The 24,229-nt window shown below is 41.5% G+C and overlaps 1 protein-coding gene across 2 annotated transcripts in view; it reads left to right on the top strand.

The window, feature by feature from the left end:
* LOC144687585 (septin-2) overlaps positions 1 to 24,229 on the top strand; it is a 125,809-nt gene that overhangs the window by 90,323 nt on the left and 11,257 nt on the right. For both annotated transcript variants that reach the window (XM_078553908.1, XM_078553907.1), the window contains exon 11: positions 8,669 to 8,726. In XM_078553908.1, coding sequence (XP_078410034.1) covers positions 8,669 to 8,726 — 58 coding nt within the window. The remainder of the gene's footprint in view (positions 1 to 8,668; positions 8,727 to 24,229) is intronic.

A 24,229-nucleotide genomic window follows, 5' to 3' on the forward strand; every position in this document is an offset into this window, starting at 1 on the left:
AAATTGCAGAATCCTGTTGGTTTAGTGGGTGTGTTCAACCACAAACATCACAGCTTCTCTCCTATGTCTGTGTTGAATTAACTGTTCTGAACTGGAATAGTGGATTGTGCTCCAGTTGGCATCTGCACCTTTTAATATAAGGAGGACCAAAAGAAAAGTCAGCCCATGATCATTGCTTTTGATTATTGTTTAATGTCCTCTATTGGGCAAGTACACACTGTCCAAATGAAGCATGGCTTATTGGATGAGGCACTAGAGAGCTGCTGCTGCCTGCAATATGAATCATAGCTGTTCGATTTTGAGTTGAGGACCTGGGATGGGGTGTGGCAAAGAACCAATCTAAGGAAAAAATTAATGCAGGAAAATGCATGCTAGAAAATAATAACCACCTCCAACAGTAGCCTGTTAATTTTTAATGATGAGCAATATAAAGCAATGTAGGAGCAATTAATTTAGGTGTTCAAGTTCACAAAATTACAAAAAGCTAATGCAGAATTGCAAGGAGTAATCAAAAAAGGCTAATGAAATGTTGGCCTTTATCTCAAGGGAGCTAGAATACAAAGGGAAGGAAGCAGTGCTTCAGTTATATAGAGTCTTCATCAGCCTTTGAATTCCCTTGAGATTAGAAGATTAAAGGGAGATCCAGTGAGGTGTTTAAAAGGATAAATGATTCGATAGGATAGATATGGAGAAACAGTATCCTCTAGTGATGGAAATCCAGAACAAGAGGGTATAATAAAGTTTAGAGCTAGGCCATTTTAAGGCAGGGTACACTTTTTCACACACAGGGTAGTAGAAATCAAGAGCCCTCTTTCCCCTGTGGCTGTGGATGGTTGGAATATTGGAATTTTCAAAACTGAGATCAATAGACTTTTGTTGGGAACGAATATCGAAGGATATGGAGTTGAGGTACAGATCAGTGATGGTCCAGTTGAATGATGAAACATGCTTGAGGACTTATTGGTCAACTTCTTGTCCCTGTGTTTCCAGAGTGTGCCAATCAACTGTGATATGCAAAGTTAGAGATAAAGGTTTGTATTTAATGTAGGTGGGACTCCCACCACTGCTTAGCGAATGGCTAAGCCACATGGACAAGGAAACGCCCAAGTTTTGATCCCCAGACTTTGCCACAAAACTTTATGTAGTTGCATGGTGCACTAATTGGCCCTGTAGTCATCTGGCCAAGGACCGAATTCGGCTTGGATGTGATGTTCTTGTGATTGAATGTCTGCAACATGCCAGCTCCCAGATTAATTGTGTCCACCTGGTAAGATTCCCTAAACCACCATATGAATAAGCATATCACGGCAAGGAGGGGGACACTTAGGACACCATTCAGGATGCATCGAGGATGAAATATGTCCCATTTTACCTGATAGTGATGGAACCCTTCATGAGGCACTGTTTTTTTCTTAAATTGTAGAATTGACCTAGTTTTAATGGAGGCAAAGCTTTAGAAAACATGTTCTTAGTTTTCAGTCAGACCTTTTGCACTCTTGCCAGTAGTAATGGGGGTGTGAATCAAATAGGTTATTTTATACTGAGCTGCTTGAGTGTTGTTGGACCTGCTCTCAGCCTGGCATGTATATAGTATTCCATTACTGTCCTGATTTGTGCATTGTATGTGGTGGAAAGGCTTTGGGGAGTCAGGAGGTGAGTTACTCACCTGCTCTTGTCAGCACAGTATTTGTGTGCATGGACCAGTTAAGTTCCATTGTTACATATGTGGAATCTTGGAATGTTATAACACAGAAATAGGCCATTTACCTTATCAAGTCTATGCTGCTGTTACCTCTAAGAGTCACTTGGAGTTTAATCCTGCTTTCCTGCTTGCCTCCCGCATCCTTCAAATATTTTCCTTTTCAAGGCAACTATCTAGCTTTTTTTAAAGGGCTTTGGACTTGCCTTCAACAACTGTAGCAGAGAATTTCACATTCTATCCATTCTCTGTGAAAAAGATTTTTTGTAAACCACCCCCCCCATCACACTTCAATTCCTTTTATGATCATTTTTAATTGATGTCCTCTGGTCACCGTATCGCTGATCAGTGAAATTGACTCGCATAGCACTTCAGAATGACCAGAGTGTCTGCGTACCTGAATCTCTCAGTTCCTTTACTTCATTTAAAACCTTAACATTTCAAATGTAATTCTCTTTCAAAATATATTATTGCACATCTTTCAGCTTTAAACCTCATCTGTTGCTTATCTGCCCGGCCTGCTAGCATTCCCATGACCTCCCGTAGTCTTCACAGTCTTTATTAGAACTTATCATTTCCCACTCTGAAATTGTCAGCATATTCTGATATTGTTCCATAAATTTTAATCCAAATTACTTATGTATAAAATAAACCGGAGTAGCCCAAACACAGACCCCTGTGGAGCATAACTCACCAGATTTTTCCACGCTAAGGAACTTTTTAAAACTCCTTTGCTTTCTGCTTCCTATAATCTTCCTTTCAGTATAGCTTGATTAGTGTATTCTTTATCAGAATGCACTTTTCTGCCTTCTCAATTCTTTCTCATCACTAATGTACAGTTCGATTTGTCAATTCTTTTTCTTCCATTTGCCCAGGCAAGGTTCCTTCCTTAACTTTCGCTAATTCGTTTTCATTTTTCAGCCAAGTACTTTTTCGTTTTTGCTTTTCGTACTTTAACTGAACCCAAATATATTGCGGTCACTGTATCTCAAATGTTCACCTTAGGTCACCTGCTTGCTCCACTTCATTACCCAGTCCAGGCCAATTAATGCTACCATGTACTCACCAGACAGCAGTCTTGCAACAATATTCTAGCAGGAGCTTTTCACTATTTCCATGACCTCAGTTACTTGGAATGTCCTCTTGAGCAGAACCTGATTGTATTGTTGTTAAAGCCTCAGGTCAGACTCATAAATGTGACTAATAGACTTAGCTGCTTAGTACTCTTGAATACGGTGCCCACAGTAATTATGTAGTGCAGATTATTGTGGAAAACTCACATGACACAGCTGTTATATTGTTCCAGACCTTTGGACAAAATTCAGAATAAGGTGACATTCCCCATTATAATTCTGTTTATTTGGAACAATGTAGATGCTAATATTGTGTAGCAAAACATAGATGGGCAGACTAGCCAGCAGGGCCCCAATGAAAGATAAAAACGAGAGTGAGAGCATAATATCCACCCAAGGAGGGAATGTGTTGATGCATGTCTTGGCTTTGGTAAAATGTGTTTTTCTAAGATACTCTTCAGTAACCCTGCAGCTGTCAGCACCTGCCCCAAGCTTTACTATCGTTCCACTCAGTGAGCAGAAATAAAGAGCTGAAATGTAGCTATATATCCCTTGGTCCAGATTCAAATGTGCTTCATAATTCAGTGCTTACAGGTTGGTTCAAATTATCTAATCCAAGCTTTAAAATTGTGTCAATAAAAAAGTTTTAGATTGATTTGCAAGAAGCTCAGAGTTATTTGGGCTTGATGAGCATTGCGATGCTGCTGGTGAGTGCACATTTCCCCTGGTTATCCCTCAGTAAAAATCTACTCTTTATCAGCTTTTCCAGTTGCGAAAACTTTTCGATGTGTCTGCACCTATCCCATGCACTTCCAATTCCATTCATTTATAAAACTGAAACTTTAAGTGTTTTGATGATTCACAAAAGGGTTTATTTTAATTTTACAAGTCACTCGATTAAATGTATATTGTTAGATTCAGGCAGATACCGTCCTTCTGCACCACATGAGAGTTAGAGATTTGCAGAATATACAGCAAAGCTTCACTCAGAGTCTCCCAACCACTAAGCCTATGTTTTTTTTTACTCTTTTGTTACACTGTGGTATCTCATACAAAACTGTATGATCTGGTGACATATACTGAAAAGCAGAGGGCAGTATTTATCCATTCTGGCATTTGGATGGTCATATGATTAAATCCATGTTTATCATATCTGAAAATAATTCAGATCCTACAAACCATATAAGTGCTTTCAGATACTAATTCTGTAAAAATAGATCATCTGTAGAGTACAGTAGAACTAGAAAAATAAAACAACCATGAGATATCAGTTAATTCATAGTATTTTTAAGAATAAATCCCTGTTAAAAAGAGAACATATTTTTGATGTTAATGCCACTTTCCTTCATGCTGTTCATGCCTGATAACCTGACCACCAAGAAGAGGTCTTATAACTGCCCGCCCTGTGTTTGTGTCTTGGGCAAAGGAAGAGAGGCTGATAGCTGAACACATGTTCAGGCTGGGGAGGAGCTTATGTCTGATTTATGGGTATGGATCATGAGCGTATGTTTGGGACTGTCTGTTCCTTGGTAACCGTGGTGAGCACAGTACAAAGGAAAATATATAAGGCTCAATAGTTCGAGATTATATCCATCGTTGTTGGAATAAACTTGAGCTATATTATATGTGCATGGTTAGAGATGTTTTTCAAGAAGAAAGGATTCAGATTCATGAGGCGGTCAGGTAGTTTTAGGGGAAGAGTGAGCTGCACCAGTGGGAAAGCCTTTACATGACCATGGCTGTAACCAGAATCCTCTCAACTGGAGCTGCGGGGGAGGGTTTAACTGAATATAGCAGGGAGAGGTGAAAAGCAAGAGAGTGAGTTAAGCAGCTTGGGAAAGACGTCAATTTAGGTGCATAGGGAAAAGCAGAGAGATTAAACAGTATAAAGTAGGGCAAAAGGAATGAGGATGGGGAGGCAAAAATGAGAAAATAAAAAAATCCAAACTAAATTGTATGTTAATGTACAGAGAACAAGAAACGTATTTGGGTGTCTGAATAAAATGGAAAACATGATATAATAGCAGTGAACTATGACTGCAGCTGTGCTAAGATTAGCAATTAAATATTCCTGTATATAATGCTTTCAGGATGTGTAGGTAAGGAAAAATGTGAGGAGGGGTAGTCAATTTAATTAGAGACTATATTGTAGGACGAGAATGTGAGGACTTAAATAGAGAAGTAGCCTAAAGCGATTCCCTTAACATTGAACTGAACAATGTGAAAAGATTAGACACATTACTGTGAATGCATTCTAACTCAGTAAGCAGTGGAAAAGAAATCAAGGATGAAATTTGCAGACAAACTTAGAGGGATGTATTTGTGATAGTTATAATTATGGGCTGTTTTAATTATTTCCAAGACTAAACTGAGTTAGGGAAAATGTGATAAAAATAGACAGGTTTGTTTGTAATGTACTTGCCACTGTTTTGCCCAATAATATGTTGCAACAAGGAAGAATGCACTCCTTAAATAAAAACAGAAGATGCTGTAAATACTCAACAGTTCTGGCAGCATCTGTGGAGAGGGAAACATGGAGTCAAATTTTCAGAGCTGTTATAGTGTCTTCGACCTGAAACAGCTCTGTTTCTCTCTCTACAGACGCTATAGAATGCTTACAGCATTTTTTGTGTTTATTTCACATTTCTAGTATCCACAGTATTTCGCTTTTGTACCACTTAACCTAGTTCAAGATATTTAAGCAGAACCAGTCAAGTGACCTGAAAGGATGGGAGTATGTGTGAAACAGTGACCACCATAATAATTGGGTTCAATTTAAAAATAGAAAAGGCAACAGTTCAGGACAAGGAAATTTGACAGGAAAAGTTATAGCAAGACAAAAATAATTTTGTCCAGATAAAATCTTGGAGATAAAATTGTCAAATATACCTATAACACAGCATGGACAACGGGGAAATATTTAAACAGGAAATAGAGTGCAAACCAAGTAAAGGGAACAAAAAAGGATTAGGTCAAATTTGAAACTTAAAATAATAGCACTAACAGGGCAGGTGATTAAAAATTAAAACCAGCCAGTACAAATATAGAGAATATGTCAGAAAACTACAAGAAGTGAGCTTAAAAAGGCTAAAAGGGATGATGAGGAATATTATCAGAAAAAAATAACTTGTAACAATATACATAAAGAAAATTATGGAAATCAGATCCATTCTGATAATAGGTCACAGACCTGAAACTCTATTTCTCTCTCCACAGATGCTGCCAGACCTGCTGAGTATTTTTAGCGTTTTCTTTGTTTCTTTCAGATTTCCACATCCGCAGTATTTTGCTTGGTAAATGGTAACAAATAGGTTTTACATAGACACATTGATGAGAGCATAGTTAAGGTAGCAATGCAGCTGCACAGAAATGAAGGCGGCAAGATAGGGAATAGCAACAATACTTACTAAGTAAGTGCCTCAGTTTTTAGAGGAGGTGGCAGTTGACACTGAAGAGCCACTAGAGATTGGTCTGTCATAAAATCATAGAAATTTGCAGCACCAAAGGAGGCAATTCAGCCATCATGTCCACACCTGCCAACCAGCCCTATCCCACTTTCCAACTCTTGCTCCATAGCCTTGTAGGTTATGGCACGTTAGGTGCATATTCAAGTACCTTTTTAGGGTTTCTGCCTTTACCACCTTTTCAGGCAGTGAGTTCTTTATCCGCGCCATGGTCTGGGTGAAAATATTTTTCCTTAAATCTCCTGCCTCTTACCCTAGATTTATGCCTCTGGTTATGAACCCCTCGATCAAGGGGAATAGGGCTTTCTCATCCACTTTCTAGATTCCCCCCCATAATTTTATATAGTTCAATTAGGGTCTCCCCTCAGCCTCCTCTTTTTCAAAGAAAATAATGCTAGCTTATCCAGTTTTTCCTCATAACTAAAATTCTGCAGTCCAGTCACCATCCTCATAAATCTCTTCAATATCCTCTCTAATGCAGTCACATCTTTCCTATAGTGCAGTGACCAGAGTTGCACACCATACTCCAGAACTGCACACATTACTCCACTTGTGGCCTAACTAGTGTTTTTACAGTTCCAGCATAACCTCAGCTTTTATATTCTATGTTTCGGCTAATAAAGACAAATATCCCACATGCCTTCTTGACCACCTTATCTACCTGTCCAGCCACTTTCAGGGATCTGTGGACATGCACTCCAATGTCCCTCTGCTTCTCTACACTTCTCAGTATCCTACCATTTCTAATGTGTTCCCTTGCCTTATTAGCCTTCCCCAAATGTATTACAGGTACCTTGCATTTCTCCGGATTTAACTCATTTGCCACTGTTCCACCAACCTGACTAGTCCATTGATAGTTTCCTGCAGTCTACAGCTTTCTTCTTCTTTATCAATCACACAGCCAGTTTTGGTATAATCTGAAAACGTTTTAACCAGAACCCCCACGTTCTGGAAAAAGGAAAAACTGTGATAAGCTAGGAAATCATAAGCAAGTTAATTTTATCTCAGTTTTGGTAATCTTCTAAAATCTATAATTAGGTGAATATTAAATCCTAGGAGAGCCCTGAGCTAAGCAGGACCAGATAGGGTGGATTTTAAAATGGTGGGCTGTTGCAGAATTTTTTTACAGAATTCTTCAAAGAAATAACAGACAGAAAATACAGCGGATATGGATTTTGACAAAATACCTTTACTCTATACCACTTAAAAGACTTGCGACAAAGATAATGATGAATGGAGTTAAGAGGAATATGGCCATGTAAGTAGAGGAATATTTGGGGGATAGAAATGGTAGAGATAAAAGGAAGTTTCTCACACTGAAAGGGCATGGTTGACTTTGTTGTGCTTGTATGTTATTTGAATGATTGGACTTGGGAATTGAGGGCATGATGAAATTTACAAATGGCACTGATAGGCAAATTGTGACAATGGCTGTAAAAAGCCTCTGGAAGATGGGAGTAAGTTAGCAGGATAGACATTCATGGTAGAGACAGTTTAATATAGAGAAATATAAAATAATACATTGTGGAAATAAAGAAAATGAATAAAAGGATATGCTGATAGGGGTAGATTAAATAGGATGGGAGAAAGCCTGTGTCAACACAGGGAGCAGTTGAGTTGAATGTCCTGTTTCTGGGCTGTAAATCCTGTGTCATTCTATACGTTTTAAAATGTTGTTCATCTGTAATATATTCCAGTCTTGAGAAAGAGGCCTCTCTCCACGAATGCCAACTGACCCACTGAGTGTTTCCAGCATTTCTGGTTTTTATAACATTAAATGACATTATCCTGCTTGACTAAATGTAACATTTCTAATTGTGTATCACATTTCTCCAGATTAGCCTGCCCATAGACCCACCATTTTTGTGCCTGTCTTCATTATTTATAGCTGCATCACTGATAGGAAAATATAACAATCATACTTTTATAGGGACCCAATGATTAGGTTAATACAACTCATGTATCAAATTATTAAATATTCAGAGAATAATGGATAACTGGGAGTAGATACAAATAAGTAATCTTAATTTGAGATTTCAAGCTGTTAACTCCAGAAGAGATGCCATGATAAAAATCCTCAAACTACTATTGAAATGACTTCGGGTGTAGTGTATTCTTTAATACAATACTTTCATCCAATAGGGTGCTTAAGTTCACTTTGAAATCAAGTTTTTATGTCGCTATTTCTACCATATTTTTGGATGCATATTCACAGTGTCTGGTTGTACTTAGAGATGATGATCATGAATGCATTCGTGCAGGTTTATATGCAAGTAATTTCCAGTTCATTACTGGGCTGATGTACGTAATTGACATACTTACTGCCCCAAGGAAGGGCATACCATAGAGAGAGGTCACAGTCCAGGCTGGACTGGGATGATCAAGTGATATTGAATTATCCTGGTTTTTGACTCTCTCTTTTGTGCCACTAGGGATGTGGAAGATGAAACGGTTGACAAGGACAAGATTCTGCTGCAGAAGGAGGCTGAGGTGAGTGTATCAATTTCTAAGAGGTGAAGTGCAGAGATAAAAAGTAACAAGAGCCTTTATCATAAACATTTTCAGCACTTAAGCTATAGACTCCTACACAGAACATGGGGGAAAAAGGTGAAAAAAGTTATGTTTTTTGTTTCTGAATGATCTTCAATACAGCAGCAAAACAGGAAACAATTCTGAATTTAGTGGGTTCCATTGCCTACAGCTGCCTTATTGATTCTTGTTGCTATCACACCCTGGCTTTCAAGTATGGATTTTTTTTTTTGCCAGAATATATACTTTGTTAAACAGTGCAAATCAAACACTGGTAGTTGATTGTAGTGCAATGGGCAGCTCGTTGGCGGAAGAGTTGGGAAAGGAGTTTGGGACAGGACAACATACGGGGAAGAGAATGGGGAGGGGAATGGGAAAGAGAGACGGGGAGGGGAATGGGAAAGAGAGACGGGGAGGGGAATGGGAAAGAGACGGGGAGGGGAATGGGAAGGATAGACGGGGAAGGGAATGGGAAAGAGAGACGGGGAGGGGAATGGGAAGGAGAGACGGGGAGGGGAATGGGAAGGAGAGACGGGGAGGGGAATGGGAAGGAGAGACTGGGAGGGGAATGGGAAGGAGAGACGGGGAGGGGAATGGGAAGGAGAGAGAAAAGGGTAGGGGAATGGGAAGGAGAGGGAAACGGGTAGGGGAATGGGAAGGAGAGGGAAAAGGGTAGGGGAATGGGAAGGAGAGGGAAAAGGGTAGGGGAATGGGAAGGAGAGGGAAAAGGGTAGGGGAATGGGAAAGAGAGGCAAAAGGGTAGGGGAATGGGAAAGAGAGGCAAAAGGGTAGGGGAATGGGAAAGAGAGGCAAAAGGGTAGGGGAATGGGAAAGAGAGGCAAAAGGGTAGGGGAATGGGAAAGAGAGGCAAAAGGGTAGGGGAATGGGAAAGAGAGGCAAAAGGGTAGGGGAATGGGAAAGAGAGGCAAAAGGGTAGGGGAATGGGAAAGAGAGGCAAAAGGGTAGGGGAATGGGAAAGAGAGGCAAAAGGGTAGGGGAATGGGAAAGAGAGGCAAAAGGGTAGGGGAATGGGAAAGAGAGGCAAAAGGGTAGGGGAATGGGAAAGAGAGGCAAAAGGGTAGGGGAATGGGAAAGAGAGGCAAAAGGGTAGGGGAATGGGAAAGAGAGGCAAAAGGGTAGGGGAATGGGAAAGAAAGGCAAAAGGGTAGGGGAATGGGAAAGAGGGGGAAAAGGGTAGGGAAATGGGAAAGAGGGGGAAAAGGGTAGGAGCATGGGAAAGAGGGGGAAAAGGGTAGGAGCATGGGAAAGAGGGGGAAAAGGGTAGGAGCATGGGAAAGAGGGGGAAAAGGGTAGGAGCATGGGAAAGAAGGTGAAAAGGGTAGGAGCATGGGAAAGAAGGTGAAAAGGGTAGGAGCATGGGAAAGAAGGTGAAAAGGGTAGGAGAATGGGAAAGAGGGGGAAAAGGGTAGGAGAATGGGAAAGAGGGGGAAAAGGGTAGGAGAATGGGAAAGAGGGGGAAAAAGGGTAGGAGAATGGGAAAGAGGGGGAAAAGGGTAGGAGAATGGGAAAGGGTGAGGGGGAGGGCACGGAGAGGGAAAGGGGGGGGGAAGGGAAAGAGGGAGGGGAAAGGGGAGGGGAATGGGAAAGGGGAGGGGAATGGGAAAGGGGAGGGGAATGGGAAAGGGGAGGGGAAAGGGGGAGGGGAATGGGAAAGAGGGGGAAAGGGGGAGGGGAATGGGAGAAAAGAGGGGAGGGGAACGGAATAAGGGAGAGGGGGGCTGTGAAAAAGAGGGGGCAGAATGGGAAATATAGGGAGAGGGGAGGGGAATGGGAAAAGGGGGAGGGGAATGGGTTAAAAGGGAAAGGTGCATGGGCAAAGGGGGAAAGGGGAGGGGAAGGAGGAGGGGAATTGGAAAAATGGGAGGGGAGGGGGAAAAAGAGTGAAGTAGGTGGGGAATGAGAAAAAATGGGGGGAAAAGAGGGAAGGGGAATGGTAAAAAGGCAAAGAGGAGGGGAATGGGGAAAGGGTAGGGGAAATGGAGGAATGGGGAAAAAGGAGAATGGGAAAAGAAGGAAAGGGGTGGGGTATAGAAAAAGAGGGGAGGAGAATGAGAAAAATGGGGGAAAAGGGAGGGGAATGGGAAAAAAGGGAGAAAGGGGAGGGGAAGAAGGTGGAGGGGAATGGGGAAAAGGGTGGGAAATAGGAAAGGGGAGGGAAACGGGAAGAAGGTTGAAAGGCGAGGCAATAGAAGAAAGGGGGAGAAGAGGGAAAGGGGAATGGGAATAAGGGGAAGGAGGAGGGGAAGAAGAGGGAAAGGGGGGGGGAAGGGAAAAAGGGGAAATGGGGAGGAATGGACAAAAAGAGGGAAAGGGGGAAGGGAATGGTCGAGATGGAAAGGGCGATGTGAAGGGGAGAGGAATGGAGAAGAGGGGGATGGGGGAGTGGAATGGAGGAGAGAATAGAGGGGGAGAAGAACAGGGAAGAAGGGAAAGGGAAGGTGAGGCATGGGGGGCAGGAAATGGGAATTTTTCTGATTTATTCATCAGATGGTGAGTGTCACTGGCAAGCCATCATTTGTTGACCATCTCTAATTCTTTGAGAAGCTGATGATGAAGTGCCTTCTTGAACCTCTGCTGTCCATGCATTGTGGGTGCGCTTACAGTGCTGTTAGGAATGGAGTTTCAGGATTTTAAACCAGCGACAATGAAGGAACGGCATTAGTTCTAAGTCAGGATGGTGTTTGATTTGTAAGGAAACTTGCAGGTAGTGGTGTTTCCGTGCATCTGCTGTCTTTATCCTTCGAGGTGGTAGAGGTTGTGGATTTGGAAGGTGCCGTTGAAGGAGCCTTCGTGAGCTTTTCAGTGCATCCTGTATATGGTACACATGGCTATACTGTGCTTTGACAGTGGAGGGAGTGAATGTTTAAGGTGGTGGTTGGGGTGCCAATCAAGTAGATTGCTTTATCCTGGATGGTTTTGAACTACTTCAGTGTTGTCGGAGCTGCACTCATCCAGGCGAGTGGAGTGTATTCCATCACACTCCTGACTTTTGTAGATCGTGGACAGTTTCTAGGGAGCTGAGTTACCTGCCACAGAATTCCCAGCCTCTGACCAACTCTTCAGGCCACTGTATTTTTATGGCTGCTTTAGTTCAGTTTCTGATCAATGGTAACCTCCAGGATATTGTTGGTGGGGGTTTCAGCAATGGTAATGCTGTTGAACATGAAGTGATGGTTAGATTCTCTCTTGTTGGTGATAGCCATTTACCGGCACTTGTGTGGCATGTTATGTTACTTGCCACTTATCAGCCCAAGCCTGAATGTTGCCCAAGTCTGGGAGAAGAGGGTCAAGAGGAAAGGGGGCATTGCGGGAGTGGAGTTGAGCAGAAGATAAGGTCTCAACGCCTTGAATAGTGGAGCAGGCTTGAGGTCTACGCCTGCTTCTATTTCTTCCATTCTTATAACAGTTGTCAGTATTTGCTGTCAACTTTGTCAACTGCATTATATACTGAACACTGCTATTTTATAATCTTTCAGTGTGTTTGTATTTTAGAAAAGGTGGATATTTGCTGGGAGGGGGTTGGGTTGCCCTATCTCCATCACTTACCTTAACATTAAGAGTAGCTGGAACGCTTAGTAAGAAAAAATTGCTGCCACGCTGGTTAAAAGCAGCACTGCTCTCTGCTGCCTCTTCAGATAAATATTGTTTGCTTCTCTTGAAACTTTGCCAGTATTCCAGTCCCTTACTTTGAGGATTACCTGCCTCATTTTGGACAACAGGCAAGCTATCCTATATAAATTCACGTCAGTAAAACACTTTATCCAGTCCTAGAGCAGGATTTATGTGTAGTGACTAACCAAAAAAAGAGAGAGAGCTTTGAGAGTAATGTGCTATGATAGAACGTGATTGCTGCTTCTGGATATTTCCAGCTTGCGACATAATCCTCCAATATGTCCGCTGGCTGCAATAGCACAAACTGATGTGTCTCATTTCAAGAGTACAATTTTCCTTTGCACTAGAAAACAAGATCATGACCTGAGACAAAACCTGGCATGTTAATGCAGATCTCACTTGCGACTGAAGATTAATGCTTTTACTCACCTTTGCTGTTCAGCGTGCTAAGATCTGTCATACTGGGTAGAGAGAGAGCGCATTGGCACACAGAGAGAGAGAGAGAGAGAGAGAGAGCGAGCTGTAATATATTTAAAAATTGCATTTATATAGCACTTTTCACAACCTCAGGACATCCCAACGTGATTTTCAGCTAATGAAGTGCATTTGAACTATTGTGTAATGCACACAGTAAGCTCCCACAAACAGAAATGCGATAATTACCAGATAATCTGTCATTTTTGTGATATTGATTGAGGGATCAATATTGGCCAAGTCACTGGGCTATCTCCCCTATTCTCCTTCAAAATAGCACCATTTTATGCCCACCTGAGAGGGCAGATGAGGCCACGGGTTTAACATCTTATCTGAAAGACAGCACTTCCCATAGTGCAGCACCAAAGTGTCAGTCTAGATTTTTGTGTCTAGGTCCTTGGAGTGGGATTTGAACCAGGAACCCTGTGACTCAAGAGGCAAGGATGCTGCCAACTGAGCCATAGCTAATGCACAATACTGGAGAGAGTGAAAGAACTGCAACACTGAGGGGAGAATGCATGTGTAAAGATGGAGAGAGAGCAGGCGTATTGCATAAGGCTATTGCAAATATCATTTAATCAGGTTCACTGGTTTTTCTAATCAAGGAAGAAAAATATCCACTAGTTGATCTCTTCATTTGATTACTACAATCCAGTCAGACAGCTACACTTGGAGTGATTCCATTGTTTTGTGCATGCATCCATTCTAATCTAATTTCTCTCTGCCCTGAGATGCGCTTATTGGTCGCATGGCTTGGCATGTTGCCACATGATAGTTACACAATTGCTTTGCAGCTAAAGTCTGTGTCTGTCTGTGCGTCTGACTGTGCGTGCGTCTGTCTGTGCGTGTGTCTGTCTGTGCGGAGCACTCAGATTAATCTAATCACATACATGCAAGCTGCTGACTCCCTTAGGGAATTGCAGCTTGACATTGTTGAAGGGGTGTGGTTTAAGTGCATAGCTTGATGTGGAACTGACTGGCTTCTAAGCCTATGGTCTTTAGTGTCCCAATGAAATAATTTAGACTGTAATGTTCATTCAGTTGAAGAGCCACATGAATTTTTGTAACCAGAAATGTTGAGAAATGTGCGAGATGTGTGTGAAGTCTGAATGGGTTTGCTACTGTCCCTTTCAGCCCAGAGTCCTGATTCCAATCTAATTCGTACTGATAAGATGAATGTTCTCTCTTTGTGTTGACTGTTAAGGCCCTAAGTGAAGAGAGTTTGATGACATTTCAGAGCATTTTCTGATGGGTCTGTTCATAACAGAAAAATGCCTAAAATTGTGAACAAATTTGCAGAAAATTGCCATCTTTTTCAGGATGGCTTGTGTGTTAAATAGAAGTGGTGCAGTGGGGATGTGTTGAGTTTGGATTTCAGATATGGTTATGCAGAGGGGTGGTTGAAAGAATTGTGCCGAGCGCTGAATGGAGCAAGACTATACATGCATTAAAGTGTGAGTTTGTGAAATTGCTGCAGATAGTGACCAGTGTAATACTTTTCCCATGCTGAAGTCATGTTTTCACACTTTATTTCACTTGTGCAACACATGTCCTGCATTTCTGTATGCTGAATACAAAAGAATGGAATATATTAAATTTACTGGCCTTCAGGTACATGCAGGTTCCCCCACCCTATTCCCCAACCACATGAATGCACACACGCAGGCATTTGATACAGTGTGATCATAGCTTCTGCCTTTCCCCTCTTTTCATAGAATAACATTTTGTGTGTAATTTTTATGACTGGAATAAAAATGGGTTTACTGCAACAATCAATTATTTTGAAACTTTTACGATAGCATTTTTATTGGAAGGCTACGTATTCTTTCATTGAAGGGCGTGGATGTGGCAAGGCCATAAACGTACCTTATTTTTATTCTCCGAAAGTGGAGCTCAATTTATGATTAACTGACATACCTGACAGTCTTGCCCAAAAGAAAGAAAATAACAACTTTTATATAATGTGTTGTCTTTAGTTGCTTCATACTATAAGGGTCTGAGTTGCATCTTTCAGTTGTTGTGAAATGTGCCTTTATCAGCAGAACACTTTCTGGTTGGGTTGGGAGGAAATAAGCTGATAGCCTGTGGCTTCTGGGAATTTCTTAAAAAAACAAACACTTGCTTCCTTCCCTGAATAGTTCCTGGGCTTTTGCAGTAAATGTCCTGTCACAATGTACCGGCAGAGAAAATGAGTGGCATCCAGCACAACTTAGATGACTTCTTACCTAATTATGTTGGTGCAAATTCCAGCATAAGATTTTTTAGGGTAGGTTTTCACTTTACGGGTGGTTTCTTATAAGGGGTGGTTTGTCCAAAACGCCAGCTTTACCTTCAGGCAGCAAGTTGAACACCTACTCCTTTATAGTCGTCTTCTCTGAACAACAGCTGTTATATAACACAAACAAGTAAAATAAATGACACTGGCACAATTTATACTGCCCTTTCCTCATCACTCAGTGCCACATGTGGCATGTAGCAGTGCAGCGCACAGCAACAACCATGTGAGTCTGTTCCTGTGCAAGTTAAGAATGTTTTGGTGACTCTGGATAGTAATTTTTTGTTTGAGATGCTGTGGCTGATATGATTACACAACCTTAAGAAAATTTTGAGTTTCTGCTATACAGGTGCAACCATCGAAAGGGAGGTTTTCAGTCACTAGTTTGTTTCTGATAAATGCTTCCACTCCTCTGGGTAAGGTAGGTTGATGCTTAAAAAAGCAAAGTGGGTCTCAATTTGGAGATCAGCATCTGGCACCAAAATAAAAACAGGAATCAGATTACCAAGGTCACTAATATAGAGGTGAGAATAGAAAAGACAATAAGAGGCAGATCATTTGTGAGTACGTTTTGGATTTCCCCTTGGCAGGACTCGATCTGAGAATTTCACTTTATACAAAATTTGGCACACTTCTGCAGTATTGATCAAAAGGAGGGTTTTGCCAGTTTGCAACATGGATGCTTAATGCAACCATCTCTAGAATAGAATCTTACACATCACAGAAGGCCATTCAGCCCATGTTGTCTGTAGTAGCTCATTGAAAGCTGTCCACTGTAGTCCCACACCACAACCTTTTTCTTCAAAATCCTGAAAATTAATCCTCTTCATGTTTGTATCCAGTTGCCATTTGAAAGTTACCATGGAATCTGATTCTACCACATTTTAGGTGGATATTCTTGACCTTAACAACTGAGTGGAAAAATATTTTAATTGTTTTAAATGTATGACCTCTGGTTACCAACCCAATTACCAAAGGCAGTAGTTTCTCTAGACTTGTAAATTTTGATCAAGCAAGGATGCTACTGGAAATGCAATATTATGCATCTCTTTTCTCCTGAAAAGAGAAGGCTTGAGGAGTGACTTAATAGAAGTCTTTGAAATTAAAAAAGGTTTTGATAAAGTAGACACAGTGAATATTACTTGTGAAGAACAAAACTAGAGGTCATCAATGTAAGATAGTGAGCAAAAGATCAAACAGGGAATTCAGAAGAAACTTTACCAGTATCCTACGATGCTGGAGAGTTTTAGTGCTGGAGGAAGTTACAGGATGGTGGAGTGGCAAGGTGAAGCGAGACCACAGAGGAATTTGAAAGCCAGGATGAGCACTTTAGGATTGCCACAAGCCAGTGTATGTCATTGAGCCATAGGGATGAAGGGTGAACTGGACTCGGTACAAGTTAGCATCCGGGCGGCATAATTTATGTGAGGTGAAAGTTGGGAGATGGGCTGTGGGAGCATTGGAATAGTCAAGCCTAGAGGTGACAAAACCATCGATGAGGGTTTCAGCAGCAGGTGAGCTGAAGTGGGGCAGAGTCGGACATGTGGTTGGAAGCTCATCTCTGGTCAAAGACAACACATCTGCAAAAGGATAGGTTGAGCATCAGGCAGTTGCCAGGGAGAGGGATGAAGTCAGTGGCTTATACCAATAGAGAAGATTTCTGTTCATCCAGCACCGGATTCCAGATAAGTAGCGTGAGAAATCTGAGACCATTGAGGGGTTTGAGAGAGGTGATGGTGAGTAGAGCTGGTGGCCAAGAAAGAACTGAAACTAGAAAGACAAAAGATCAGTTGTATTCCATTTGCTGGATTCACTAGCACCTAGCAAAGAAAATAAGCAGGTTCTGGTGAACAGATTTTTTAGGAAACAAAGAACAGAACAGCCCTTCATGCTTGCTCCACCACTCAATTAGATCATGGCTGATCTCTACCTCATTTCCATTTAGCTGCCTTAGCTCCATATCCCTTGATATCATTACTGAATCAAAAGATAAGGTGACAGATACTTGCCCGAAAAGGCATAACTCTGATGAAAGAGTGAGGGAAACAGCAAGGTAGAAAAAGTGCTGTAATGTTTTTCCAGGTACCTCTTTACAGGGGTGTAACACAAAATCAATGGGAACACAAATGTGTCTCCATTTGCTATTTCTTAACTGGGGAAAAAAGTAGTCTCCTGCCCACAGCACTGACTAAAATCATCATTATTTCTCATCATCCTCCTCAACTACCCTGGTTTTTGGTCAAAAACAAAAACAGAATTACCTGGAAAAACTCAGCAGGTCTGGCAGCATCGGTGGAGAAGAAATCAGTTAACGTTTCGAGTCTTCACGACCCTTCGGCAGAACTTCGGGTCGTGAAGACTCGAAACGTTAACTGATTTCTTCTCCACCGATGCTGCCAGACCTGCTGAGTTTTTCCAGGTAATTCTGTTTTTGTTTTGGATTTCCAGCATCCGCAGTAGCTTTTAGCTTTTTGTTTTTATCTCTGGTTTTTGGTCAACTATTCCAACCCCTTCACTGCTGCTCCACTTTATGACATGTATACTTTCCGATGTAATCAGTGGCCACCAGTCATCTCTCAGATTCAGCTTCTATTAACTCTCTTCTCGATGGCCTCCTTGGTTACCAATGTACATAAACTCCCCGCACTGATTCCTGTTCATTTATCACCTTCTGTATGGATTCTGTGCATTTTTTAAAAAAAGCTTTGCTAACCCACTGTGCTCCATCAGTGTCAAAAGAGCAGGTTTTTGTATTCATTGCTAGGACACAACCTGTAAAACATGACTAATTATTAATAAGATCAACCTTTCCTAGTAGGGATTACTGTTCTTTAGTGTTCCATACCTTCTTAAAGATAATTAGCTAAGCGCCTGTTTGAATTGTGTCAGATAAACATTCAGGCCAAGTCCCTATCATGGCCTTATGGTCAAATGTTTGCAAAACATGCCATGGAACTAGTTTTTCAAATAAGTTTGAACTAAAAGTAACTCACCAGAGGATTGCTGGCTTCCAAAAGAGGACAACCACCTTCCCAAAATATTTGAGGCTGGGAAGTGAAAATGTGACCTCCATCTCAAAGCCCACCCCCTCCTTCAAACACTGCTCATTGCTTCCATGATGTTTAATCTCTCTCACACTTTTCAGGATTACTGATTACTTATATGGACAATATGATAGTTCTAAACACAACATTTTGAGATCATTCTCATAATGGTCTCCCAAAAGTTATCCATGTGTCACACAAGAACCAGGAGCAGGAGTATGCCATTCAGCCCCTCAAGCCTGCTCTGCTATTTGGTAAGATCCTAGCTGATCTAATTATGGCCTCAACTCCACTTTCCTGGCCCCCTCGCCCCACCATAACCCTTGACTCCCTCATTGATCAAAAATCTATCTAACTCAGCCTTGAATATATTCAATGACCCAGCCTCCTCTGCTTGCTGGGGAAGACATTTCCACAGGTTAATGACCTTCTGAGAGGAAAAAAGTGTTTCCTCATTTCAGTCTTAAATGGGAGACCTCTAATTTTTAAAGAAACATCCTCTCAGCATCCACCCTGTCAAGTCCCCTCAGGATCTTATATATTTCAGTAAGAACACCTTCCATTCTCCTAAACTCCCTTATAGGCCCAACCTGCTCAACCTTTCCTCATATGACAATCTCTTCACCCCAGCAATGAGTCGAGTGAACCTTCTCTGAACTGCTTCTAATGCAATTATATCCTTTCTTAAGTAAAGAGACCAAAACTGTTCAGTACCCCAGATGTGGTCTCACTAAGGCTCTGTTCAACTGTAGCAACATTTCCCTACTTTTATACTCGTTTCCCTTCGCAATAAACTCCAACAATCCATTTGCCTTCCTAATCACTTGCTGTACCTGCGCACTAATATTTTGTGATTCATGTACTAGGACACCCAGATCCCTCTGTACCATTGAAATTCTGCAGTCTCTCTCTAAATAAATAATAGACTGCTTTGTTATTGTTGCCAAAGTGGGCAAGTTCACATTTTCTCGCATTATACCCAATCTGCCAAATTTTGCCCACTCACTTAATCTATCTAAACCCTTTGTAGACTGACTCTTGATTTTTTTTAAAATTCTTTCATGGGATGTGGGTATTGCTGGCAAGGCCAGCATTTATTGCCTATCCCTAATTGCCCTTGAATTGAGTAGCTTGCTAGGCCATTTCAGAGGGCATTTAAGAGTCAGCCATTACTGTGGATCTGGAGTTACATGTAGGCCAGACCAGGTAAGGATGGCAGATTTCCTTCCCTAAAGGACATTAGTGAACCCGATGGGTTTTAACAACAATCAGTGATAGTTTCTTGGTCACCATTACTGAGACTAGTTTTATTGAAATTAGCTTGATTGAATTTAAATTCCAGCAGCTGCTGTGGTGGGATTTGAACACGTCTCCACATTATTAGCCTGGGCCCCTGGATTACCAGTTCAGTAATATTACCACTGCTACCACTATTCTTTATGTCCTCTTGACAACCTATCCTCCTACTTATCTTTGTGTCATCAGCAAAGTTAGCTACCATATGTTTGGTCCTTTAATTCTGGTCATTAATATAGATTGTAAATAGTTGAAGCCCCAGCACTACTCCCTGTTAGCTAACCAATCCTCTACCCATGCTATATGTTACCCCCTACACCTTGAGATTTTGTGTAGTAACCTTTGATGTGGCACCCTATCAAATTCTTTTTGGAATTCCGAGCACACCACATCTACAGGTTCCCCTTTATCCACCTTGTTACTTCCTTGAAGAACTCTAATAAATTAGTCAAACACTATTTCCCTTTCACGGAGTCATGTTAACTCTGCCCAATTGTATTATGATTTTCTAAATGTCCTGCTATTACCTCCTTAATAATAGATTCTAGCATTTCCCTATGACAGGTACTAGGCTAGATAGCCTATAGTTTCCTGCTTTTTGTCCCCCTCTTTTCTTGAATAGAGGAGTCACATTTGCAATGTTCCAATCTGCTGGGACTTTTCTAGAGTCATGGGAATTTTGGAAGATCACAATCAATGTATCTACTATCTCTGCAGCTACTCACATGGAATTTTTCATGATATTGAATGCATTATTCACTTGAGGGAGTGGGTGGGGGAGGGAGGGGGCCATAATTGCACAGTCTTTCTTTTTGGTGATTAATGTTCCTCAATCACAATATTGACCTCTGTACAAAACATCTCTACGAGAAGAGTGACTCCTAGTGATACTTGCAGAAAAACACCCTGAAGTGGGAAACCTGACTCAGATTTGCTCACAGGTGACCCAAAGAATGGAATCTCTCTCAAATGTTCTATAAGTATGCTAAAAGAGGGACTCTGTTGAACACAGATAAATGCACTGAGCTACAATTGGTATCTTTTTTATCAATGGGTGTTAGTCCATGGCTACTTATAAATTTGGAGAAATGAGCCTTGGTGTCCAGTAACACATACCCACAACTTTTTAGATATTCTTTCATGGACCGGGTGCAGGAAGGTGGGATTAGAAAGGGCGCCTGGGTGTCCTCGGGCTGGCATGGACAAGATGGGCCAAACGGCCTCCTTCTGTGCTGTAACTTTTCTATGGATGTGAGCATCGCTGGCAAAGCCAGCATTTGTTGTCAGTCCTTAATTACCCTTGAGAAGGTGGTGGTGAGTCACCCTCTTAACCACTGCAGTCCACCTGGTGCTGGTATGCCCATAGTGCTCCTGGTGGGGAGCTCTAGGATTTTGATCCCATGACAGTGAAGGGCCAGCAATATGATTTAAGTCAGGATGGTGTGTGGCTTGGAGAGGACCTTGCAGGTGCGGTGTTCCCATGTGCCTGCTGTCCTTGTCCTTCTTTGTGGTAGAGATCGCTGGTTTGGAAGATGCTGTTGCAGGAGGCTTGGTAAGTTGCCTCACTGCAGCTTGTATATAGTACACACTGCTGTCATTGTGTGTTGGTGGTGGAGGAAGTAAACGTTTAAGGTGGTGGATCGGGTGCTGATCAAGTGGCCTGCTTTGCCCTGAATTGTGTCAAGCTTCTTGAGTGTCATTGGAGCCGCAAGTGGAGAGTATTCCATCACACCTGACTTATGCCTTCTAGATGGTGGACAGGCTTTGGGGAGTCAGGAGTTGAGTTGCTTGCTTCAGAATTCCCAGCCTCTGCAGTAGCTACAAGAGCAGGTCAAAGTTACTTTAATTTCACTGAATTGGTTAGGCTCCAGCAGCTCATCTGAATAATTGCACTATGACCCTCAAGGCCTAGGAACAACGCAGGTTCAACACTATTTTTCTCCAATTTTCTTATAAAAACACAACATTTTTGGCCTGCAGACGTTTATATGGTATTAGTCAAATCATTTTAATGGGCCGTTTGTCCCACAGACAAATGTTGTCTATCACGCAGGTGACTTGGAAACTTGTAATAGTATGGGGCTGACTTCCTCTGGTTAGATGCTATTTTTAGAAATGCACACTGCAGTCTCTGTGTACTTGTACTCCCTCAGTTACTACCTCAGGAAGTCAGCAATGACAGCACCCCTTATTAGGGACAAATATTTGTTTTGATTTGTGGAAATGCTAGGTTTTTATAAATGTTTCCATTAACAGAGCTGTTCTGTAGGACCCTATGTGCTAAACCACTCCCTTCCGAAAACAGTGGAGATGTGAGGATGACATAAAGCAAAGGATCCTCTTGGAGAGTATTACCTCTCTGAAATGATTTGGGACCTTGTTCTACATTTAAAGCACTATAAACACTTATAAGTAAAAGTTATTGCATGTATGCATGTACACATAGAAAACACAAAGATTTGCATTTATATAGTGCCTTTCATGCCCTAATAATGTCCCAAAGGGCTTTACAATCAGTGAAGTACTTTTGAAACGTAAACATTGTTGTGGGAAACGCAGAGGTAACTCCCACAGCCAGCAATGAGACAAATGACCAGACTATTTGTTCTTTTAGATATTGGTTGAGGTTTAAGTATTGGCCAGGAAACCTCACACTGCTCATCAAATAGTATTGTGGGATTTTTATATCCACCTGAGAAGGCAGGTGGGGCTTTGTGTCCAGCAGTATAGCACTCCCTCAGTACCTTACTGGAGTGTCAGCCGACATTTTGTGCTCCAACGTCTGGAGTGGGATTCAAACCCATAACCTTGTGGCTCAGTTAATTGTGCTACCAGCCGAGCCAAGACTGACACTTGAAGGGTGAAAGAAAAGATGAATACTGAAGATCTGAAATTATAAAAAAAAGAAATGCAATGCAAGTTGGTCAGGATCTAAGAGAGGAAGACAACAGAAGATTTTGGATGTTACACACACTGTTATTTTGACACTCTTTTGGATACTGGCTGTGTTTCTAGCATTTTTTACTTTTACAGCAGCCCGTCAACTGGACATCTGCAGTTGGAGGGATGGGAAAAGAGATGCATAGAAAGTGTCATGATTGAGAGGCAGCACTGTCTGCAGATATATGAAGGATTGAAAGGCTTTATGAATGGGGAGTGAAGCTGGTTCATAGATTTCTTCTACATCCCCTGTTACTCCCCCTGCCTTCACCCACCCATCCCTCCTCCAAAAAGTTTGTCATTAGTTTAATTCAGTTAAGACAAGTTGCAGTTAAATTAGTGTTTTTCGGCTCTTGTAAGCCTGCTTTGTTCATTTACGGGTGTTTATATTAATTACAATTTTCCTGAAGTTTCCTGCGTGAGAATTTCATTTGTATGCTCTGTTTTGCATGAATTCATATAATGCAATTCAGCATGAAAATTGATATGGCACCTGAATGCACTAAAATATTGACTTACAAGTGCAAAACATGAATTGAATGTTAAATTATTAACAAAATCAAAACCAGGCAGTTGTCTTGCATCTCTCATGCACACATGTTCCCCTTATGCAACCAGCCTTATTTTTAGAGAGGGGGTACTGTTGGCTTTGGTATGGTTTTCTTGCAAACACAATAAATTTCACCTGTTCTAATCATTACCAGTTGATGAAAACCTTTCAATTCGTGCATTTTAAGTAAGACAGGAAGCTAGTAATGTATTGGGGAATTGGGAATTCTCAAGAGCTGCTGCGACAATGTCAGACTGCACACAAGTTCTTGCAGAATGTTGTCGTGAGACGCCTTTTGTGTCATATGTAATTTAGAAATTGGACTGGTGGTTGCAGAATGCTGACATTGAGCTATCTGTCCCTTTTGAATTTCAAGCTAGCTGTGTCCTTAATTCCATGGTAATTGTAAAATGATGACCTGGTCATCGCTGAGTAAACCATCAGGGCCTGGTTGATGCAGAACCTGCCTAGTTAGTGGAGATACCCCAAAAGAAGAAGATTGAAAAGGCTGATTAAATCCAGTAATGACGCTATCTTGCTGCATTTGAGGAGTCAAGTCTCAACACTTCACGCTTTCATACTTGCAGTTACTGTGATCAATAATTCATATTTTTACTCTTCACAGTTACTCTTTGTTTTTTCAGCAGAACAAGGATTTCAGACTCTAGTGTTTAACATGTTTGCAATTATTTTGTGCAGGTTATTAAACTATCAAACTACATCCCTAGTTACTTATTTGAACCCAGTGAAGCGCAGTCTTGGCTTGATCCTGAACTGAGTTTTCAACTTTGCATACCCTTCCATTGCTAAACAATGGCCCATTCTGCTGTCTGGTCATTGGAAAAACCTTCACCTGTATCTACACTGCAAAGATTGACTTCACAACTACTTTTTGCGCAGCACTCCTCACCTCCTCACAAATGTCAGCAAATCCAGAAATCTGTGGCCAGAATCCTCTGCCTCTCTAAATCCCTAACTCCTGGCGTTTTGTCCTTGCCCAGCCCTTCCAGCAACCAATGCTTCCACAAGTGCCTCATTTCTAAATCATTACAATACTTCCCATGGCTTGTTTGAGGAACCATCTGCAGCTATATGTCCTAACCTAAATCCTCCATTCCTTAGACTCACAAGTATTACTGTTCCCCTAATCGTATGATGCTGAATCGCCCCCATTTATAGTGTCGCAAATACTTCATCAAATGTATGATTCTTGATGATGATGGGAGTTTTATAAATGCCAGTGTCCTGGAAA

Source organism: Cetorhinus maximus, chromosome 12 (assembly GCF_964194155.1).
Source record: "Cetorhinus maximus chromosome 12, sCetMax3.hap1.1, whole genome shotgun sequence".
Lineage (NCBI taxonomy): Eukaryota > Metazoa > Chordata > Chondrichthyes > Lamniformes > Cetorhinidae > Cetorhinus > Cetorhinus maximus.